This window comes from Triturus cristatus, chromosome 5_2, assembly GCF_964204655.1.
Source record: "Triturus cristatus chromosome 5_2, aTriCri1.1, whole genome shotgun sequence".
Taxonomy (NCBI): domain Eukaryota; kingdom Metazoa; phylum Chordata; class Amphibia; order Caudata; family Salamandridae; genus Triturus; species Triturus cristatus.
Genome location: NC_140588.1, coordinates 366,424,459 through 366,449,374, shown reverse-complemented (window position 1 = coordinate 366,449,374; position 24,916 = coordinate 366,424,459). Strand labels below are relative to the sequence as shown.

At 42.8% G+C, this 24,916-nt stretch overlaps 1 protein-coding gene across 10 annotated transcripts in view; it reads right to left on the bottom strand.

Moving 5' to 3' along the window:
• Positions 1–24,916, bottom strand: part of FARS2 (phenylalanyl-tRNA synthetase 2, mitochondrial) — a 1,670,666-nt gene that overhangs the window by 1,050,784 nt on the left and 594,966 nt on the right. For all 10 annotated transcript variants that reach the window (XM_085607209.1, XM_085607206.1, XM_085607204.1 and 7 more), the window contains one exon: positions 12,376–12,535. In XM_085607209.1, coding sequence (XP_085463335.1) covers positions 12,376–12,535 — 160 coding nt within the window. The remainder of the gene's footprint in view (positions 1–12,375; positions 12,536–24,916) is intronic.

Here is a 24,916-nt window from a genome sequence, read left to right as displayed (position 1 = left end):
GAACCACTGTAGCCTATCACGCACTTACCAGTTGCTCAATTAACATTGCAAATAGTATGGGCAAGAAGGGATACCTCTGCCTCATCACTCATTCAATTTAGAGACCACAAGAAAGTTGCCTATTTATAAAAAGATTGGCTGGTGAGCTTGCTATAATGCTTGAATTGACTTGAACTGCCTTGGGAAACTAGGAGAGAACTTCTGCTGCAGCTAACAAACTACAAAACAATCCAAGTTCACCAGGTCGAAAGCCTTTCAGCAATCGTGAAAAGCAATTCAATGGCCTACCCATAATAATTTAAGTGGCTCTCTGCCACTGACCACTCATATAAATGCAGCTCACCTACCAGTATTGTCTTTCTCATAGCGAATCAGTTGTACATCTGTGTTTCTTTGTACTCAATACGGCAGCATTCGTATGGGCAAATTTGGTCTGTGACTGAAAATAGTCCTGGGTTTAGCTTAGTATGATGCAGGATACCACCTAAACCTTAAGGAACACGATTTGTTCACAACAGAAGAGCATCCGCAACATATCTTCATACTTGTGGAGAGTATCAATCCCTGTGCAGGCAAGAAGTGTGCTGACTTTACCTTCCTTGAAATGCAGTAGTTCTCCAAATAAATGCTGCATTTTGAGATTGGAGCTTCCCACCTGCAACCAATTTTACACACAATACTCACTCCTCAAAATCAGAGCACAAGTGTACCACGTCACCACCATTGGTGACACCCTCACCAACCTCACAGACAGACCCAGACATTGGTCATTTCAGATCATGATCACACATATTCATCTAGGTTTAAAGTTTTAAATCAAGTACCACAGAAACTTTCTCATTTCATAAAAGTATCTTGCCAATTTCTTTTGCTCACAAATGAGAAACGTGTTAAGCCATAGAGCAGCATCGTCCATTTTGGCAACAGAATCATTTGGGCCCAAGCCCCGGCTTTCACAAGTCCAGTAGTGAACTCTTTCATCTGTTTCCACTGCCTTCATGTCAACATAAACAAATTAAATGAAAAGTAAATCCAAAACCCGGCACTTGTTTTTCTTGTTGATCTTTTGTCAAAAGGTGGCCTTTTTTCTTGCAGTGTCGAAGAAAGTCAATAATTGTTTTTGGCAACAAGAACGCTTTTGAAATTTGAAAATATATTTATATCTTGATTCACCAAGCAAATATGTTACAAAAAAATTATTGGAAAAACACCTCTGTCAATTGCTCCATCTCAGAACAGCAAATACACATACCAGCCTAAAAGTAGAACACTAACTGCAATTCTCTAATTCTTCAGGGAAGAATAGTATCAACTTTGGTATCAATTTCTATGTTGAACATACTTACATTTCCTATGGTGACTTCACTGTTTTGACCTGTTCAGGCCTGGAGAGCACTGGGCCAGTACACCATATATGCATGCCCACAAGGCCTCCAGCTTGAGGTGATGGAGTAAATTTCACAATTAAGATTCAAGATTATGATTAGCTGACAATTTCTTTTTTTGGGGGGGATTTTTATATATAGCGCAAACTAGACCTTGCGGTATCAGAGCGCTTTACATGAGCACCAGTTACGTTACAGACAGATATATATATTCATTGTTTTTGTTAGGCACAGGGAGATTAAGTAAATTGCCCAAAATCAAAGGATGTTGAGTGTCTCTGCCAAGACTCCTAGGTCGACTGCTCTAGCCATTAGGCCACATCCTCTCCATACATTTGGGCTTACTTCAAGAGACGGAGCCAGTGATGTATTAAATTATTATTAAATCATCACTTCTACATGAATACTTTTCTTGCAATGTATTACCCAATCGCTGTAATGCAACTCTGTAATATAAATATTACTAATGAAACCCTACTCCTGGAGCTACTGTACTTTATTGAGTCCTTCCCAGAAAGGAAGAATGATGACAGTGTTTGTGAGTAAAGCCCCATCCAGCCTCATCTCGCATCTGAGTAGGCCTTGATTTCTGGTACCTCAGCAATTTTCAGCATTCTGCCTATTTCTCACAAATCAGTTTTATGAGGGGCCACAGTAATACTCAGTGCTCTTGGTATGTCATATTGGAGTTGAACTAGTAGGGGTCAAAGTGGTAGTGATAACACAATCAATTGCTGCACAATGAGCTATTCTTAGTGTTCCTTGCATCTCAAATCAAGGTCTGAATTGGAATTTAAATGATTTAAGTAAACTCTTTGCAGACATGTGCACTGACACTCAACATGCCTGCATCATGGGAAATAAGTAATTCTTCGCACTTCAAACTACAGGGCATTTGTGTTGATCTAAGAGTGGATGTTATATCAGCAGTGCTGCAACCAGGTTGCTAGGAGGAGAGTAATTCTCAAGACCCAAGTAATTGACAATACTCTTGTACCACCTAACTAGATTCTACCTGGGACCAGAGTAATTCTCTATGCTCCTAGTTGGCATAATAGGAGTTATTATGTCAGCAGTATTACTATTGGGTACACTGGAACTTCAGAAATTCACTGCCATTGCTGTCTCTAACAGGTATGTTCAGACTATGAGAACTAAATGGCTTGATTTAAATGATGTATTTATTTCTCACTAAGGTTCTCATTACATTGCCAGGTGGACTGCCACCAACAGGCCGTCGGTGGCGGTCCACCTGACATCTAGGGCAGTGGTCCAACCGCCAGATTACGATGCCAGCGGTTGCAGTGCAGAGGGCGCGGGAAAGACCATCACCTCTGACAGGCTCTAGGAGCCCATCGGGGCAGCGATCGGACCGTAATCCCTACAAAAGATTGGTGCCTAAACATGCACCACCATAGGGATTACGGTGTCCATTTCCCGCAGCCTTTCCATGGCAGTCCCACCTCCACGGAAAGGCTGTCGGAAATGGACTGTCGGGGCCCCTAGCAGAGCTCCACTATGTGGCCCTGAGGACACTTATGGTGCCCCACCCAAACATCCATGCACCGTGTGTCAGACACCATATGGTGCCTGACACACACTGCATTGATGTTTAAAAATCTCCTTTTTTCTATTGCAGCTTGTGCTGCGGCCTTTTTCCAGGCTGCAGCACAAGCCACAATAAAGTAAGGGATGTTTCTGAATGCCTACACAGCGGTTGTATCATAATCTGGTGGGTAGGACCGCCAACTACTTCTCGGCCGGTCTCCATTCCGCTACGATGGCAGACGGACGCTCGTCTGAGCGCCATCATAATGAAGCCCTAAGTGTATGAACATGGATGGTGTCACTGGGTTTTGGACAGATATTAGGGCCTGGGTAGCTCAGCTACACTTTGTTTTACTGTAGAGATACAAGCCAGTGGTGGACAAAGGAAAGAGGTTGCTTGTTTCTACACGTGGGACATCCTTCTTGGCTCTACGTATGCCAAAATGTGAAACCCTTGTCTGGCATCAGAAAAATACCAGACTATTTCACCATTCAGAAAATTATAAAAATCTGACTGATCCCTCTACTGATTCATTAATCACACAGTGTTGCACTAACTACTGCAGAATGCCAATGAGAGCTCCAGAAAGTGGTGAATGCCCTTTCAGCTACTCACACCCAACATGGGACCAACAACGCAAACCACCACGGTCTGTAGCGCTGTCTTGCAAACTTGACCAGGGTACGATATGGGGAAAGCCAATCAGGACCAAGCTACATTTCAAATAACTGAATCTCAAAAGCTGCCACCTGTATTTCTTCAGTGGGCACATAGCTTTATGAATAATGCCCCGAATGAAGGACTCTCAGGCCTCTACACCCAGACCATGGACATTTTATGGCAAGCACTTAGAAAGGGCCATAAGCCTAAATAGTAGGACTGCATGAAAGTCCATTGATAAAGTTAAAACACGATTACAATTTTTATGTAACATAATGAGTCTGAACGTTTTCACTGGTAAAAGCAGACACAAGACAGGCAGGCAAACAGAACAGGTCTAATTTGCAAAGTGCAACATTTACAGACATATCATATCGAGGCCTTAATCTATTGATGTGTTTTCAGTCATTCATGTGTATGTGGTGGCTGGTGACATTTAAAAGTGGTAGGGCTCCGGCTCCTCATCTCATGTCTGGCTGCATACCGTACAATCACTGTCCCCACCATACCGGTTTCTCACACCTTCAACCCTCCTCATCGTGCCAGCGTACTCTATGTATGCAGGCTGATAATTGCGGGCATAATGCGGCGTCAGAATCACAGGATATAGTGGCGCGATGCAGCACAATACTGAAAAACGTACAGATGCTGCCATCCAGTGTCTACTCTCGAGATCATGAGGGTATTTTGACTGTGTTTCGAGAACAGCTGTCTAGGTGAACGATCAGCTTCAAAAGGGTCGGCAGGAGAAGGACCGTGGTTGACCTTCTACAAAAGCCAACATGAACCTAACTAATCCTGGATCTGCTCTGATGCTGTTTTCAGCATGAGAGAGCGCCAGGATCGGTTGAAGCAGGCAAACTCTGCACTCCTTTTGAAGTTAAGGGCCTGTGCCTGCAATCCACCGGCTGTTTCACACCGCTGGGACTGGTGTGGTCTGGAGTGCGCATGTTGAGCTGGCCATCGCAAGACAGCCGGCCAATCGGAGATGCGCATTCTGCACTGGCGTGCTTGTCAAGTCATCCTCCTGAGGCAGGCAATCAGCAGGGATCAGCCCCGCCCTCACACTCACTATAGAACAGCGGGCCGGCGGCAGCATATCATAATAAAATGGTAATGACCAATTTATTAATTTACATTTACTGCTGTGCTTGCAGCAGGTGGGGCAGCAATCCTCCGCCCTTTAGAAACCACCACTGGTGCATGTTAACCTTCCAGCTGTCTCAAGGTCACCAATATTTATTGTCTGCCTGCCCGGTGTTCTGCAATCTCTTTCAGTAGAAGCAAAAATCAACCGGCTTTTGAGCTAAGAATGGGGTATCCCAGAAGGGAGCAAGAGGAAGGCGTGCACCCCAGTACTTATAACAAGTCACAAAGTTCTAAATCTGTGGTCACTGCAAGTCTACGCCCAAATTCACATTAAATTAGTGGCCAGGGCTGGAAGGATCCCTGGATTATAACTTAGCAGCTCTGGTAGAAACACTGCAGTATTAAGGGCATGCAAGAAGTGGCAGGGAAAAAAGAATACACAATACTACAATTCAGTCTTTCGCCTGATTTTACTGAATGAGTCAATGGAAAATACCTGGCTATGACTATCCCCTGTAATGTATTCCCTTCGGAAAGTATCAAGACTGATGAGTTATAAATCTTTTCCCCTCCAAAACAGGCAAAGAAAAACTGTGCTGCTGGTACTCTGAAATAAAAATGCCATATAACAGCTAAGGAATGATACCTATAAAAAAGCTCCTTTTAAACAGTACAAACACATGGAAATGTAATGTATATTAAGGCAGCATTACAAATAAATACATGCCTGCAGGTTGCAATAATTAAACCAAAATGCCAATTTTCAGTGGTTAAATCCAACACACCTAAAGTGGATCCAGTATAAGAGTGGATTCAATGACATTTACGCAGTCATCCAAGGTGTGACAATCTTCGGCGGTGCGAGATAGCCCTTACTAGTTTCAAATTGAGAGGGTCTGTGAGAGAACTGTGTAAAAGAGGTTGGTGCGCATCATTTAGATTTTTACACTAAATGTTGCACAGTCGGCCTTATAAGTTTAATATTTCAAATTTTCATTACAAAGACAGTATTACAGATTCTGTTAATATGGTGATTCTCCTTAACGCTGCCCAATATGAAGTATAAGACTGTAGTTGCTAACAATGCATGATCTAATCATTATTTCAAAGCCTTCCCGCACACGCCTCATTACAGTATGAATGACCATATTTTGCGTAATGTACGCCTAGATGTTTGCATTGACTGTTTTTACTAGCTGTAGCACTCTCAAGGGGCGACTCCTCCACTAGGGCGGAGGAGCATTGCCCCACTGCTTTCTCGCAGTGCAAAAAGCAGAAACCTAAAATAACTTCCAGTTATTACCATTTTATGTTTGGTTGCGGGTGGACTGGTGGGCGGGGCTGCTCTGCGAGCAGGGGAGGAGTGGTGTGCACACTCCTGAGTGTGCAAAGACTGTTTGGTCCACCCTCTGGGGGCCTCCCCATAAACCAATGACAATGCTGCTTGCAGCATTGTGATTGGCTTAGGGGAGGGAGCCTGGCTGCCTTCTTCCTGTTCCTGCCAGAGGCAGGAGCAGAGAAGATGCGGGACCCAGCAGGCAAAAAAGTACGTTTAATTTTTAAAAAATTCTTATTATTAAATTAACCCCTCCCCGAGCAACCTCCCTGCGTGACCCCCCCCCCACCCGCGAGCCATGCCAACCATGACTGGCACTCTACCGCTGCTAAATAGTGGTAAAGTGTCTGTGCTCCTTGTTTAAACATGATGAAAATAGTATATTCCTAATTGGTATATTTAACTTACATAAAAGTCCCTAGTATATGATGCAAAATGTACCCAAGGCCTGTAAGTTAAATATCACTAGTGGACTACGGTATTTATTGTGACATCCATAACAGTGACAGTGTAAAACATGGATTCAGTCCTTCCATTTTAGCCTTACTGTGGCAGTTTAAACACTGCAATTCAGCAGGTCAAAATAAACTCTTTGAAAGGTCAAAACCTTCCTTTTAATTATTAATAGGTCCTCCCTATCTAGATCTTGCAGTCCAAAAGGCAGGGTGCATGTCATTTAAAAGTACGGCACGCAGAAGCTTAATGATAACATGTTTTTGGAATGACTAGCACCCAAAAGCTATTTTTCACGATGGCAAGACTAGCTGTCCTATGTAGATAACCAGAATACATCTTGCAATCCTAATACTGTATCTAGGGAATTGGACTAGAAAGAAAAATAATTAAAAAACTATTTTAATAGCTATTAAAAAAAAATCCAACTCAATGGTGAAGTCTCATTTTTAATAAATATTAAGGAAAAGCAACTTTTTTAAAGTTACCTTTTACCTGCCTGAAGTTCCTAGCACCTACTTTTGCTCCCCCACTTCTGTCAGCCAGTAATTACCATTTGAAAAGGTGTGAACAAGCTGCAAAATGCTTAACAACAGGCTGACCTGAATGGGCAAAGATGACTCCCCTTAATCAGACAGAATACAAAGGCTAGGGCTGTGAGCATCCTTTCACATTAGAAAGTAAAATCCAGCTTGACAGGTCTGCTGTAGTTTTACATATAGCACTGAGGGCAAACTTGAAAGAAAGGGAAATTGGATGCCATAACAATTCTGTGTATCCACTGTTTGATTGCTGAAGGACCTGCTTTGTCTCATCAGATTTATGTCTCTGTGTTTTTACACATAACACTTGAAAGGGAAACAGGATTCCAAAACATCCACTGTGTGGTTGCTGGAAAACCATGCTTTTTTCTACCAGACTTCTGGCTCTGGATTTATGGGGGGTACCCTGGCAGCTTTAAACTGGATTTTGGTGTTAGATGTGAGAGGACACTAGGATCACCATAGTACACTCCCCACACACATCCCCAGCCCTCAGAGCTCATGTTTAGTACGATCAAGATGTTTGTTATCTTGAAAATACCCAAAGTGGGAAGGGTTGCCCCCTCTAACTTTTACCCCATTGGTTAGGGCATGCCAAATAGTAATTCCCACCCACTAGCTTGTGCCAGGCATAAATGTGGCATCTCCAGGAACCCACGTCAGAGCACTCCTGGACATGAGGAAGATTAGAAGAGGACTGAACCTGCTGCCTGCAACCAATGAAGAGCCGGAATGACTGGACCTGCTCTCCCTCTTACCCAAGACCAAGAAGTGGACTCCAAGGGGTATACAGCTGACCTCCTGTTAAAGCTACAGGGACAACAAGCTAGAATAGGCCTTTTCCTGCAACTGTCCAGCTGATCAGTGGCAACTGGACCTGGTCTGGACCGTCTTGTTGGTCTTTGCCTTCTACCATGCCAATCTCTGAGTGCCTCCCCTGAGCTCCTGGGATGTTTTAGAAGTGTACTAATGTGGCGGATTGGGACTTAAAGGACTAAAGTTTGATGATAAAATCTTTGATCAGGCCAAACCTAGTTGGTGTATCCGACCTGCGCTCCATCGCAGTCAGCATCAAATTGTGCCTAGATCTGCCTATCACAACCATTGACTATCATTGGTGCTTTATGCGTTTTGGTGCTATTCCTACATAAAGGTTTAAAAATTCACAACTCCAGCTCCCCTTATTGGATTTTTGATACTTTGGTGTCATTGTGTTTTTACTCTATTTTATTATTTTGGTTTCAGATTTTTATTGTGTTGCATCTCAACTTTATCACTGTTTTGGTATTCCATACATACTTTCCACATTGCACTAAGCTAAATCTGTCTGCTCTGTACCATAGCTACTAAAGTGTTGATCTCACTTGAAAGGTTCAAACTGACAGGGGTTGTGATTATTCCTCGACGTGAGTAATCACCCACCCCAATCAATAATTTGATATCTCACAATTACAACTACAGATACAAGGCATAGGCATGCAGAATGTGTAACAGACTGCAGAGAACAAACCCATTTTCAAGATTTAAATAGGACTGGGAAATGTTCACCTAGGAAAATGTTTTCCATATGAAAAAATAAAAAATATATTTTTTTATTTTAAAAATATCTTAATTTTGGTATGAAGGTTTTCTGTGATGCATAGAATCTGGACTCATAGTGAAAACAGATGTACCCCGGGGAATTAAGCAAAGAGTACATATTTGCAAATCTCTGCAATGTATAAGAGAACCCATAAGCATTCGGAGATGCAGAATAATTTTGTGAATCATGCCAATACTTTTTTATTTGAGTTTTATATAGCGCTGGCTAGGCCTGGAGGTATCAGAGCGCTTTACATAAGGATCCACAAAATTACAAAATGACATCAGTTACAAGTTACGTCAGTTAAAAGAAAACATTTCAAAAGCGTCGGAAGACGAAATAAATGGAGCTTAGAAGGGTAAGGGGGTGGGGTAAAGGTATAGGAGGGAGAAAGGATGGAGATAGGATGGATGGAGAGACGAAGGAGAGTCTGCCCAAAGTCCGGCTGGGTAGGTGACAGCCGAGGGGGAAGTCCACAGCCCATCTCCTCTATAGCTATCAGGTAGCTCCACCGGGCGTCAGTCAAGTGGCTAGGTCTCAGGAGAAAACAGTTAGAGAGCAAAGAGGAGGGATAAATGGAGCGTATAGGAGAGAGTGGGTGGATTAAAGGGGAGAGTACGACTGAGAGACGAAGTAAGGTCTGTCCAATGTCCGGCTGGGTAGGTGACGGCTGAAGGGGTAGTCCACAGCCCTTCTCCTCAATAGCTATCAAGTAACTCCACCGGGCATCGGCCAAAAAGCTAGTTAATAATACTGCTCTTTTTTACCACTGGGCAGGCTTTCGAGACATGTGAACAAGGAGAGGGGCTAATGCTACACTGACGAATATCAGGAAGTACATATGAGTGGCCCAAAGTCAAGGCAACCATGTAGTGCTCATTTATCTCGACCTCTATAAAGCCTACAACACTATGGATAATGAATTAAGATTTGAAGGTTGAGAGAGTAAGTGAGAATTTCAGAAACATACCTGCAGTGGACCAAACCACTCCTCCAGAATCACAGACATCACATAAGAATCAGACCTTTTGAATGCTACTGCCGATTTGACCCACCATATGTTTATTCCCTATAAACACTATTTTTCAACATAATTATGTGCCCACTGATAGACATTACAACTCCATCTTCAATATCAGATGTATCCTGAGCATACACAAATGCGCATCAGCCTAGAAAATGACCAAGTGGACAAGACTAACATCCCACATTGTCTGGGCCACTCCTATTGATGGATAAAGGAGAATTCTCCTTTCTAAAATGAACCGAATCAAAGACCCTAGGACAGGGTGGAACAGTGTCTAAGATAATCTCTTCTGAGTTGCAGAACCAAGGGAACTGCACCAGTATTAAATCAGAAAGTTACAAACCATGGTGCAATTTTGACTTTTAAAAGGGGTTAAGGGAGTAGCCAGAAAAATAAAATACCACCTCCTTAGAACAACAGCACCAAATGGCACTGAGCAAGTGAGGCAAGTGGGACTGGAGTTATTCAGGCCATTGCTTCCCTCTGAGGGATTTCTGAAATGCCCTTCCTTACTTCTCTCTGTCTTTTCAGCGTTTGTACTTTTTTCTTCTCTTCATCCTTCTTTCTGTGTATTTCCATCTTGCTTTCTTTTTTCTTTAATCCTTTCTGCACCTTTTCTCCATCCATCCATCCCTCTTTATCCATCATCCATCCTTCTCCGCTCCTCTCCTCTCCATCCTACTTTTATTTCTATCTACCAATTCATTCTCACTATCCTTGGTTGTCTTTTTCCTTCCTACTTTCATCCATCAATCTCAGCATCCATTTACAGATCCTTTCTTTACTGCAAAACAAAATATTAATGAATTGGTGTAGGTATAAGATATATAACTGATCTGCCATTGTAGATTAATCCCCATATTGAAAACTGTTTTTTATAGCATAGAGTGGGATGTATGCACAGATCTTATTAAATTGAGGGTCTGGAAAGGTGCATCGTTTTTGAGTATAGGGAGGCATTTCAACCGAAATGAATTGAGATGCTGATCTAGGATCACTAAGGAGAAGCATTTGTGTACCCTACGTTAAAGCGGAATACAGGATAGTAACCCTCTTATCCTCCGCTGACCTTATTTATCTGCTGCCAGAAAAAAGTATTTAACAAACAAACATATACGTAAATCTAATGCTCAGATGTTGGTGGATGCTCTTCGATGTAAGTATATTTAACTGACCTGTGCAAACCATTTTTGGGAATTTCTGAAGACCTTTTTGAGTTTCTTGTGATGTTATTGAATTTGGGTATTTTAATATATTTTGTGGATTTATTTCATGAATTGAGATATGTGGAGTGATTTTTGATAGTTGTATATACTTTGGTGTTATGACCATGTTTGTGTCATGGAACAACTAAAAATGAATTGGGCAGAATCAAACATTTCATGACACATTGTAATCTAGAGTGAAATGTAAAATGTGAGTGAGACTATCTCTTGTTGGTTGTGAGGTAGGTGTAACCATTACCACAACTAGCATACACACTAGAAAAGGAAGAGGGCTAGAGACTTACTGGTTACATCTGTTAAGTATGGTAAAGGTAATACAAACAAGCAGGTCCTTTCTCTCCTCTTCTTACCAGCATGGGAATAGATGGGCAATACGGCACCTATATCATAAATGAGCGCCGACACTGACAACACAAGCACTAGTATATAGTGTAGAGATCTGTGTGATATGTCCTGGCTATTATGTTGCAGGGTTTTCACACACTAATATTCCTCATTACATTATTTAAGCCCTCAATAGTGGGGTGTTCAGCGCTGGCCCCTGAAAAGTTTTAATTGAGAGACAAGCAAAGCATCACTAAGATCAGAGCATGTACATTTATGCAAGTTCTTGGGGAAAACAGAAACAATATACTATCATTGTGGGAGCCTCACAGCATTGCAAATCCATAAAGAAATTAGGTAATCTTCACAAACAGGGTAGATTATTTTTGTCAATTCAGCTGATGGGTCAGGAAACAAATTAATTTTACAGGAATTAGTTGCATCTAATAAAGTCTAATGCAAAAAGAGAGTAAGGGAAAAAAGACCTATAAAGGTGGCAGTAAAATGTTTTGATTTATATATATTGCAATTTGAAATACTAAAATGTAGTGGTAAAGAAAGTTGCCATTTCACTCCTTTCCACCTTGACCACAATTTAACCCTTAACCAAACCCATCACTGTAACTCCAAACTTAACCCCTAACCCCCAATTCATTCCTTAACCAAATTATCACACCATCCACGACTCAGTTATAACCCTAACTCATCCCAAAGTGTAACCTAACCCTAATCCTCAATCTTGCATTAATCCAACTTCGTCCTAGTCCAACCCTAACCCTAAAACTCAACCCTAACATTTAATCCCACCCTTTATATTAACACCAACCAATATATTTTCCCCATTTCTCTTTCTAACCCTAATCTATAACCTAATCCTTAACCACAGCCATAGTTAAAAAAATAATAATAAACAGATCAGGTTATCTTTAAATTAATTTCAATGTTAAAATAAAATACAAATAATAAACAAATTGTTTACTTTTATATTTAAAAGAACCATTTGTAAAGTAAATTGGTAGTAGAATACATTTATGACTCAACTTTTGCATACGACTTCTTTACTGTATTTTGACTGTGAAGTCAGAAACCTATGCCATGAGGAGGCTAGCTGTGTAACATCCTACACAAGGTACATAACTACCCATAGCCTGTAAGAAATAGAGGCTCTCGTTAGAAACAGGCTACATTCAGCACCCACCTACCTTCACCAAATAAATGGGTCATGAGCTTAGTTAGTGCATGCTTCAGGCTGAACTCCACTAGCTTCACCGCCTCCATGGAGTGAGTCTCTTGCTTCTGGTTTGTGCGGCTGCTCTGCTCAAATATCTGGTAATGATCCCCATCTTTCACGTCCTTGAAGAGCTGAAAAATGACAACATTACACTGAGCTGTGACTGAAATGCCGGAAGTGCTTTAAAAACATTGTATTCACCATCATTTAACAATAAAAATGCCTCACTTTTGAACTCCGTGATAATTTTGCTTAAAGGCATGTGCAAGAAAGGTTTTCTCAAGGGATCTCCTCATCATAAGGTGGGACAAATATACTGAAATCAGATTGCGTTCTAATGATAACATGACAGCACATGCAGAATACTGCTTCATGTGAGAATGCTCCTACATTACAGTGCTAAAAAAGATTTTTCCATCGTTGTCATTGTTGGAATCACCAATATGGTTGTGGTGAGCTAATTTGCCTAATATTGATGCTTTAAAAGTATCCACGCACAATCATGAACTGCCTATGTTATTTACTTTTTCGCTTTCGTACTGTAGTCAACAAAACGTTTCCAGTTGTTGAATTAGGGGTCCATGTGTTTGGCATGACATGCTTCTACGCTCCCACTTTTTACTTAGCATCTCTAGCGCTGTCTTCTCAGATGTTGGGATTCTCTTTGTATCCACAGTTCCTAGGTCCTACTCTAAGACGGTCAAAGGTACAGACAAAGTCCGCACTGAAACACACCCAACACGCATACCTTCATACTCTGCAGAAAGTAATTTATGCAGGTAAGTGTCCCAGCTCAATATGCTGCCACGCCTGGGATCAACTGACTATATATGCACAAGAATACAATATGGCCCCCTTGAATATTTTTGTGCAGTAATCTACGCATGGTACTAATAACATAACATAATGTGCATTTGTAAAGCGTATGTTCACTGCAAAGGGTATCTTGGCGCCGAATAGCAGATGTTTATTGATACCCAACTCAATGGTACTCATTTTATGGACCTCAGAAAAATGAAAGGCTGCGTGGAACCGCCAGGATTTGAACCTGTGACCATGAGGTCAAACACAGGCCCCTTCAGTGGACACATTAGTCCTCTAAGCCACCAGACCCGGCCTAACAAGTACATTCAATAATTCACAACCGATACTCTAGTGGTATCGCATGGACAAGTTGCCAGTATAACTAAATATTTGGTTCAGACATGTACTATGTTGCATTTAGCATTGATACAGTAGACTATCAAAATGCTGAGACATATACATTATCTCCAAAAAGTTCGAATTGTATAGCGAATTCAATGCTAAATGATAAAGTAAATTAGAACAGACACTGTAAGTAGTAATATCCTTCAGAATTCACTTTTTGCTCGTTGACAATATTTTATGGTTTGTTTAAATTCTTAATTTAAATGTTGTATTACGATTTTAGATTATGTTTTTCATTTACTGAGTTAAATTATCTAAGTATTCAATAAAACTTGCTATTTAATCAACTAAATTATTAACAATATAAGTACATTAATAATCTAATTAATGAAGTGATGTATTAACAAAATTGTTAATACATTAAGGATTTAAACCTTAGCAATGGGGGCCCCCTGTAGGTCCCTCTTATTTTATAAACAAGTCAGGCCCTTATTCCTTTATTTTTTTCCTCAAAACACACCAATTTTAACTAGAGGAATTTAACCTTATTTTAGAGTTTCGCAGTAAAATGCTAATAATTAAAATGTAGAGTTGTGATAGTGACTCTTTAAAATGCTGTAGTGAAAAATAGCAGGCACATTTTTGTTACAAAACAGTTTCATTTTTCTATACTTTTGTTGTTTTGTTTCTGGTACATTTTGGGAGTTACTGCAAACCACCTGTATGCCACTGTCTGCATACTAATTGACTACACCATGTCTACTGGATGTCCTCACTTTGTTCGATTTCTTTTATGACTTGCACTTCATTCTGAAAGTTTTCATTTACTGAAGTATGATTTTCCATACCTTTACATCTTATTACAGCTTGATGTGCCATGGGAACACACACATCTTCCAAGGAACCATACATGCAAGGTTCGTCGAAGCTAATACTTTTCTTATTTGACCACTGACATTATGTCCAATAACACCGCGCCTTGAGAAATATCACACCAAGATGCTGTTCTATGAGAAATATGCTGTGAGATTATTTTGAAATTCAATGCTAGGAAGACAAATGCCATAAATGTGACACAATCTGCGCCAGGAAAAAGTGCACCAAAACAACTAGACCAAAGAATAATATTCAGAACAGAGTACAAGAAAATAAAGCCCCACTATATCAAACCACACACTTTCAGAGAGCAGACTAAATAATGATGGCTTTAGAATACTGTACCATGCGAGCAATGCCTCCAAAATACTGTGCGTGGGTATTGAGACCCACATCACTGTCATGTTATAAATATGCGCATCACAGTGACCACTGTGACTAATACCCTGTACATTGCTGATTGACAATAACCCCTATAGAAAGAAACTGCATTGTAAACAGTGCCCCACAACACAGTGTCCGAGGCAATGCTTCTGGATTACTGTGCCATGAAGATAATGGCATAGAAAACTATATCATGAATGTTAAACTTCTGCCATCTCAGCTCATAAAAAGATGGTCTTTTGTAGGTTCTGCCCCATTTCACAAAGGTTAGGATGGGCAGAGGAGTGAACCATTCTGCCACAAACACATCTGAAACTCGTGTTTGTTGCAAGACTGCAATATAATGTGTTCTTAGGAAAATAAATGAATGTTTGACAGTTTTCAGAGGCTCAACAGATGTCTTCTTCCAATAATAGCTCTATAACACTAGTAGGCCATCTACAAGGCAAAGACTGGCTCTAGGAACTTCCTAGAACAACTTTACATATTTCTTCACAACAATATGTCAGAAAATAAAAACGCTATCTCTTACACACAGAGCTTCTAGACTTTATACTTCAACCTTTGGCTGTGAGAGCGCAGGTGTGGGCGGACTGTCCCTTTGAGGTGCTCAGACTTGGAATTCATATCTTCAAGGGATGAAATGAGCAGCACATTGGCACAGCCTCCTTCCTGGTTCACCACTAATGCTACCTCTACTTTATAGGTGGCAGTTCACCTCAACCTCCTAATTGACATTTCAGGAGACACTTAATAGACTCTGCAACTGCTATCACCATTAAGTTGGGGGAGGCAGGCTTGTACTCCTGGGCTGGTGAAAGGAGCTGTAGTATCCTGTGCTACACTGACTGGAAGCAAGAGTGAAGGCAGCAATTTAAGACCTTCAGTGTGGGTACTTGGATTGAGGGGGGGGGGGGGGGTTTAGCTTTGTTTGAGCCATTTCGGACCTCGGCCAAGCTTGCATCACCATCTTTCTACAGTGACTGATCATTTCTGTACACCATTTTTAATTTGCGGGGCGATTAATTTGATGCTTTACAAGTAACACCATCTACTTACACTTATCCATAGCATTAGAGAAAAGGATGATATAATATGCATGTTTTTGACATTCATCCGCACAGGGTGAAAAACAACATTTGTGTACCATCCGTCTTTGTTTTCAAGAAGCGTGCTATATTGAAGCAACTCAACATTTCTCAACTTTTTAGGTTATTAAAAACCTTATTACAAAATGTTAAAGTACATTGCAGTGGGTTTACTCGCACACAAAGTAAAAAGGATGGCAGTCGACCAATACAGCAATTACAAATTATCTTAAAACAATTCATTTGTTTACAATACTTTATTACAAAATATGTTAAACTGCTTTTCATTTTTCCCCACATTTTCCACTAGAAAATTGCTTAGAGCTTTATCCCGCTGGTTCAAATACCTATTTACCATACATTTGTGCTACCTACCACTTTCTTCATTACTTCTGTATTCATTTTATACAGCTAAAACCATCTCCATTCCGGGATACAAATCAACAACATCACCCGCAATATAGTCAAACTTTCAAACTTTCCATTACCACCCTCCTTCCTCTGAATGCATCTTGACAATACCAAGAGGCTCTTATCTTAATAAGCAGAATAAGGAGCAACAAACAACCCAGCCAGTACATGCAACCCTTTGCTAGGTCTTATTAATTAGTTCACCTGAACTGATAGTAGCTCTTTCATCAAGACCTCAAAATGATTCAGGCTTTAGGATCCCATAGCTAGGGTCTGCTTTTCAAGGATTTTCTGTGAGCAGTTGTGTGTTACTCTTCTCTTAAATGTGTATTATTCTTGAATTACAAGACCATATTGACAAAACATTTTTGTGAGTAGCTGTGTCCTTCTCCAGCGTTAGGTGTGACTTACTCATGAATTTAAATGAGCAACACCTACTTATTTAAGGAAATGATTAACAAAGCTTTATCATTGTAAGTAAGCATGTCTTTCTCCTGGTAATTCATTAATAGGTTGGGCCTAGGACAGCAGTAACACACAACTACTCAAAGGAAATCTGAATTTTCATATGATTCTCACACCAACAAATATGCAGGTAATTTTCATCTACACCCATTGGCGTGGGAATTTTGCTCTCCTTTCTCAAAACACTTGTTAATATCCTGATCCCATGGCACATATGCACCTCTCCAAATAAGATTTTAACTAGACCTTCCTCATAGGTCTTGAGTGCAGAGAAGGTGAAAAATATTGATGTCCTTTTTTATGGCATGTTTTCACCATACTAAATAGAGTGAAAAAGGGTCCTGGCCATGAACTGAAGGGCCTTCTTGGAAACTATGCCGTGAGTGAAAACAAGAGGGAAAACAAATCCTATAACTTGCCGTTTCTCAAAGACCAAGTGGTCCACCTCTGAACATGCCCACTTCATTTAGGTAGAAATATATACTTGAGCCTACATCTTTCAAACTAAGTGGAACATAATTTTGTGCTCCTAAAGCAACAATCCACCAGTTGTTATTGCACTGTACCACTATGGTAGGGGGAAATGTGCCTGATTTCTAGGCAAAGTTCTGCAGTACTGGAAAACCAATACACACGCCGAACAGTACAGGTTCGACTCAACCTGCAGACAGAGCGATCTGCATGCCAAAATATAACATTTCTAGGTAGTTCACCCTTTCTGCTCCGATGCAGTATTTTTTACATTTGCCAACAAAATGTCACTCACAATATGCATATCACAAAACGCACAAAATAACTCCAAATATTGTCTTAATAATTTTATTATAATGTGAAATATAAAAAAGTCTATAAGGTTACTTACCTTTTACCCTCTGATTCCTCACCTTTTGAATAAGCCCCAAGCATCACACTGGATCTTGAAAACCTTAAGCAATACTCCTCCGTGCCAATGTTGCTCTGCTTCAGGAGTTATACGCAGGATTCTATAAAGGTGCCACCTATGAGCACTGACACCAGTTGCTTTCTGAACCATCTGCACTTGCAGACACAGAATCCAAATTTCCTACTGGTAGTGATCAGTGTACACATCTCTAATTGGGAGCTTTTTAAATAAAGAGAGTCCAGATCACAGAACAGGGAGAATGGGAGAGTTGGTGAAATGCGTTTAGATTAAGTCTTCACCAGAAAGAGCATTACCAAAGGTAAGTAATTTGTTCTTCTGACAGAGAATTTAAACTGCAGTTCCTTGCCTTTTGAATAGATAACACAGCAGTACCTCCCAGATGGTGGGTCTGTGAACTGACTCAAACCAAAACGTCCTGCAGGACAGAGGGAGCCAAATGCCCTTCTCAACAGACCTGACTGTCTGGATAATAGTGCTTTGAGAACGTACCCAACAAATGTTGAGGACAGGCACCCCACTGGCCAATGCAGTGTTAGCAGTATTGAGTCTGGTGGAGTGAGCCCAGAAGTTCTATGGGAACTGCTTTATGGCCAGTGCATAGTAGAACTCCATGCAGAGCACGATCGAGAGAGAGATGGTTCTATTCTGAAAAGCCTTGCCTTTCTTTGCTCCAGTGAATCTGATAAAGAGTTGATCGTCTGCCGAGTGTTCTCTAGTACGATCAATATAGAAGCTAAGGGCCCTTTTCGGATCTAACTAATGAAGTCTCTCCTCTTCCACAGAGAGGTGAGGTGGAGCAAAGGATACCAGAAGGGTGATGTTCAGCCCGACATGAACTGGAGTGACTACCTTCAGAAGGAAGGAGGCTTGAGCCCGTTGAACCAGCTTATTTGGATAGAAGGTGGGTTAACAGAGAGAGCTTGTAGCTCACTCACCTGTCATGTTGATGTTATGGCTACTAGAAATGCTTTTTTGAGGTGGAGCAGCTGAAGAGGACGGCTGTGAAGTGGTTTGAAAGGCACATACGAGGAATATAAGACAAAGTCCAAACTCCATTGGGTCATAATAAACGAACAAGGGAGAAACATATACTGTACTTGTGCCCAGTCGGTCCTAATCATCATCAGAATTGGGACAGGTTAGGTATCAGCAGAAAAGCATACAGGAGTAGCTAGCTCCACTCTAAGTGGAACACCTCTCTGAGCGAGAGATGCCTTGGAAGCTCCAACGCGAAAAAGTGCTGACATTGTGTGTTCTTGGTCGTGGCAAAAAGCCTGAGCTAAGATTTTTGAATTCATGGAAGAGTACCTGCACAACTCTAGATGTAGCCACCATTCTTGATCTGCTAGGTGTCGACAGGCGGCCCCCTGGAAATCCTGTGGGGTAAATATGTGCTTTATATTGGACTGCACTTTGTCCAGCGATATGGACTTTGGCACACATTTTTCAAGTTCCTTTACAAAAGAATCCCCAAATAACCCCCCTTGGGCTACTGCTCCTGCCTCCGAGGATGTAAGGTCCCCCACTTGGGATCTACTTTGATAAGCAGGGAGTGGCGACGCTATGTAGATAACGTGTAGTTTGCGTTTCCCATAAAAACGATAGGGCACTGCACCCAGTTTGAGGGAACATGATACTTTGGTCTCTTCCGCCATGTCTAGATTTTGGTCATAGGACCTATGCTGTCCAGTAGCTTGTCTTGGCACTAGCGCCAAGACCACCTGTCTACGCCATTCTCCATGTCTTTCAATTTCATATACTTGGCCAAGAAGGTTGCCATCCTGGAATCGATGTCGGGGGTGACGGCCACTTTAATCTCCAGGTCTCTCCAGGGTAGGGGGTAGGATGTAGACCCTCTGCCCAAAGGCATGTGCGGGCATCCTTCTCTAAATGTTTGTGAATTTGCCCACCATGAACCTCGCCACCTTGTCTCCTAGGGCCCACACTGCCGACTTTGGATGGATGATATAATCCGGATCTAGCATATCGATATCACCCCTCAGTGTGGGAGCGTGGTCTGAAGCAGGGCACCAAGGTCTTGAGGAGCTCGCCTCTGTGGAGGCTCCTTCTTGCTGGTCCAGGGTGTCTGGGCGAGAAAGTTCGGAGAATCCTATGAAGTCTCAGTAGGACCTTCCTGAGGGGCATTCTTAGCCAAAAATGCTTGTTTAAGGCACGAAAATGCATCTCAGTCAATCCTTTCCTTACATTTATTCTTAGAGGGTGGGGACCCTTCCCTTGGGGTGTCTAGGGGAGATTTTCCTGGGGCGGGTGTGGTATTTTTGGCAATTTTTGCGCACTCGTCAGCAATTTTATCAGAGAGGCACGGTTCCATAGGACCCATGGGCTAATTTACTGCTCTGTAAATCAAGGTGTCAACTGCCTCATAAAAGTCCTCGTCCCACTGAGCGCAAGCCCCGGGGACACACACACACACTTATTGGTACGGAGGGCTTTGCTATTCTGAACTGTGTTCCAACACTGGCCTTCAGCGGCCTGAACGAATTACAGACGACACAGGGCGTCAACGAGATTAGCACACAATACAGTCCCCCGGAGGTGGGGTGGTACGGGGTGGTGGAGAGGGTCAGAAAGGCAACATCGAGGAATACAGATCCAGCTCACAGCTGGGCATCACCCTGAGGAGCAGAGGGACAAGGCTTGGCAGGTCGCAGGCTCCGATGGTGCGCGCCCGACTCTCGAATGGGAGAGAGACGCGTGGAGCCACCGACATGCGCAGGCCACATCGCCTTCTACGGGCAGATGACCGCACCGCGTTTAGCATATGAGTACAAGTCGTGTAAGGAGCGCATCAGCGATCCCGCAACTGTACGGAATCTGAAAAGAAAGCGCATGTGAGCGCAACAACGTACAAGAAACAATACTTTTCAAAACCCCTTTAAAACTGCGTAAAAAAGCATTTTAACAGCCTAAGATTCAAGAGAAACAGAAAACACCACTTAACTGGCTGCTGAGCAGTGAAGAAAGAGGAAGTACAAGCAGCGACAGAGGACTATGTTGGGACTACGCAGCAGAGACTAAAGTAGGACTTATGAACTGTTTTGTTTTCCCTGGGGTTCCTGACGAAAGTAGTTTATTTTGTAATGTTTCAAATGGCTGCTGTGTTTTGAAATAGTGTATTAAAGCAAAGGAAGAAAGCATAATCCTCGCCTTTCAGTCCTGACACAGAATTAAAAGACCTAAGCATACCATTTCTGCAGTCTTCCCTTTTCATCCTAAAATCATTCACTAGGATCCTACTAAGGTGCTGGGTTCTTGGTGGGCATTCTTTGTGATGTGAACTTGATCAACCCGTACCAAGATTCAGTGGCGGACGGTGACATTTGAAAGTGGTGAGGCGTAAAATGTTTGTCATACTTCAGCATAGCGAGCGAGCCCGAACAACCTAAGGAGTGTTCGGGGGGGGGGTTCTCCCCCCGAGAAAATTTTGAAAAAAGAGTGGAAAAATGGTGCATTTTCAAACAAATTTGAGAAAGCAGAAAGGTTAATAAAGCAATTAAGAAAGTGCAGTTATTACAGTAATAAAGAGATCATGTCATATAACATAGGTAGCTGCTTATTCAGTATAACCACAGCTTCATAACAGACTTTGAGATATAATGCATTTCTGAGTACCTCTGCCCCGACATTTTTAAGAACTAAAAATTGCATTTTGCTTTGGTCAAGTTGGTACAAATTTTGATACACAATTCCCCGGAAGTTGAACCTTTGCAAAATTCCTCAGTCTGCTGAGAAACACATTTTGGCCAGGCATCTATCTTTCCTAGATACTGATTTCAAGGTGCATGGAGTAGGGTGGGGTATTTAGCGCATAGGGTAATTAGTACAAAGAAAGCATTTTTAGGCCAGAGCTTGGACCGCCGGCTGGCTAGAGTCCAACTTAAGTCACCCAACCACACACCAACTTAAGTCACCCACATAGGGGTAGTAAGCAGCTGCAGCACTATATAATTGCAACAATACAATGAAGACAATTATATTTAAACCGCAAGTGCAAAACGTGCCGGAATGGAAACCAGAAGCCACCCTGGCAAAAAATACTCAAACCAGTCCCGCTCCCTTCACCTCTTCGCTCTAGCTCGCCTCAGTCTCGCCATCTATTTTCTCGCTCTCCTCTCTTTTCTCTTGTCCCCTCTGAACTGTCTCCCTCTCTCCCTCTCTCTAGGCCCCCTGTGGATGCTGCAATTAACCCCAGGGAACTGGGGCAAGGGAGAGAGACCCCACCAGCGGTCCCTGGATTTCAAAACCGGCCTCCGGCCCATGGGGGAAATGTCCTATTGAATGAAAGGCCAGTCTCTGCCCTCTCATTACCTCGAGCCCACGCCTCCTGTGCCACCTGGGACTCAACTACGACTACTTTATACATGAGACAGACAGGTACCGTACAGTCATTTGTCAGCAAAGGTTTCCAGACATGGAAAAAGCATTGAATTTGTTGGAGCAAACGGAACGAGGAGGCACACTCTCAAATGACACAACTGGCACAGCTGGCATGACGCATGATCATTAGGCACCTGACTTGCCACCACTGAGGCTCGAGCCGCCCAGAAGGCGAGCGGCTTTATGTCACCGTCCCATCCTTATTCCGGTGATGACTCACAATGGATGTGCCATTTAAACGGCTCGCTATAATAACCTTTCCTGGCTTGGTGCAAACAACGCATTCTGCTGCCAACAACACGGGAAACCTTGTGCGTAGGCGAGGTGCCTGCCGTATGGGACACACTTTGCAAGCTTATGATGTGAAATGTGCTGCAACGCAGCCCCCTTACATGCCAGAAAGGATTTCCATCACACATGCATTGTTTTTTGCTTATTCCTTTTTACATTTGTATTTTTAACATGTTTTCTGTTTGTACAGCGCACAGATACCCAGACGGGTTATGTTCGCGCCATAAAAAACTCCTCAAATCAAATAAACACTACAGCAGAGCTGCACTCAGTACCAACAGACACACCTTTATTCCCCGTGGTGGGCGAATAACATTTATTATGGCGAAGAATCCAGTTTTAAGAGCACCTTGTTTTAAATGAAATCCTGCCCAGCGAAACGTCACATTGACGTATACACATGTTCGTAAACCTCTAAAGGCAAGTGACAAGTTTATACATCAAATTTCGGGCTTATTGCCTCTCCAAATGTTTTTGTGTTCTCCAGTCTAGTGGGATGTTTCTATCACAAAGCCTTCTGGCTTCCTCGTGCTCCTAAAGATGCCATGCTCAGTCAGTGCCACTGCTAGCTGAGGGCGGACTGCTGGCAAGGACTGAAGGTGCCCGTTCTTCAGTAGCTACTCAGCTGGGTAACTGCAAGTGAGGAGAGGGGTTCTTATGTATAACGGGTCAGGTCAGGGACTGGGCCTCAGTCGAAGAGCTCGGTGACGTGACGGTGTACTGTACACATTACAAAAAAAATACAAAAACTTAAGCCTCCACAATCTTAGTGAGTGACGTGATACATACTAGAGTCAAACTCAAAACTGACTGACTCGCTGCTGGCTCCGGCACACTGTGTCTCGTCTGCTCGTCGTCGTGCTCGCTCCGACTCGTGACTCTCTCTGTCTCTGACCGTGACTTAGTCCTCGCACGGTCGCACCTCGTGGTCGTGTTGTCGTCTCATGTGGCAGGCAGCAGGCACTGGCGCGGTGACGTGGTGCGCCGAACAGCGTAGAGACTGGAATGGCCAATCACTACTGCATGGCTTCACATTGCCGCAGTGTGATTGGCCATACCATACGCATGGCGCACCAGGGACCGCGGTGAATAAACTCAACCAATCCTGGCGCTGCATTACCAGCGCCACTGTGCCAGCAGCGCCAGGATTGGCTTAAGAGCAGGGTTAGTCCCTGCCCATAATGAGACCCGGGGGCCTGCGTTAGGAGAAGCACCCTCGGGTCCCAGTCACCTGTAGTAGTCAAAATTTCTAAGTGCCACACACACACGTGTGCGCATGTTCGGGCCAGGATTCCAGAATAGAGCCCAAAACATGACATGCGCATTGCCCACTGCTCTGCTGTCTGCTGGACTGCTGCGTGCCGCTATCCACGTCAGCGGCAGCCCCGCCCCCACCCCCCACACACACCCAGGGCAGGCACAGACTGCGATGCTCGGCTGCGAAATTCATTAATTCAACAACAGAAGCTGCCGTGGCGGTGCGTCCATTGGGGGCGTTGGGGCTGTTCCAGCTTAGTGGGGCAACGCCCCCAATGGACGCACCGCCACTGCCAAGATTGTTGCCTCATTACGTCTCACTAAATTTCTCAGCTTTTTCTAGCTACGCAACCAGCATGCAACCTTCTTAAGCAGTGAAGCTTCATTATCAACCACTCAAAGTCTAACAGGATCTTATTGCAGGCTGAGCTGCTAGGTGTCTTCTTTCCATAAACACATACATTCAAATTGTAGTCAAACTGGTACAGGATTCTCAGCACAAGGAAGTCTGCAGCCCATCTGTGGCTGAATGTCCAGGGTGATAGGAAAACCTAATTATTTCTTGTCTTGTGGGAATGTTGCATATAAAGTGACTTCTTTGTCAAATTTTGGAATACTTGTTTGAAATTGCAAACAAATTCAGGACTCTGATTTTGGTCACCACAAAGGTCAAAGCAACTCTTAATTTGGTCTTTCCTTTTCCCCATCTTCTTCTCATTATAATTTGTCCATCATGTTACCCCCTTTTCACAATGGTGTCCTAGTTGATATGCCAGCCGTTCAGTCCTGCATTTACAGATTTCTTTGCACGCCATCAGAACATATTATTATTATTTTGGTTTGCACAGTTTAGTTTGGAGTTGAACAGTCAGGATCTCCTCTGGCAACTGTCTAGTCCCTTGCCAGGTCCACCCTCTCGTAGTCAAAACCAAACATATTCCCCCTGGTCAACTATCTGTCTCGCTTGCATGGAGTGAGGTGCCACTGTGTCTCTTGGAAGGCAATTTTCAAATTTGATGTCCGGCATGGTTCTTCCTTGCAACATGTTTGCTAAGACAGAAGGCCAAGCCTTTCTTTAGGTGGATAAGCCCTTACACTTAACTACATTCCTGTCACAAATGCCTGCTACACAGTGGTTCAGCTGACCTGTCAGCCCGAGGCCCATTGTCTGTCTCATAGCCTGCACTCGTGCCCGCAGTTTTACAGTGCATTAACTATGCTTTAATCCACATCCCAAGGATCCTACTCTGCCCAGTTTAATCCCTACCAGAGAGTACCCGTGCCCCCCA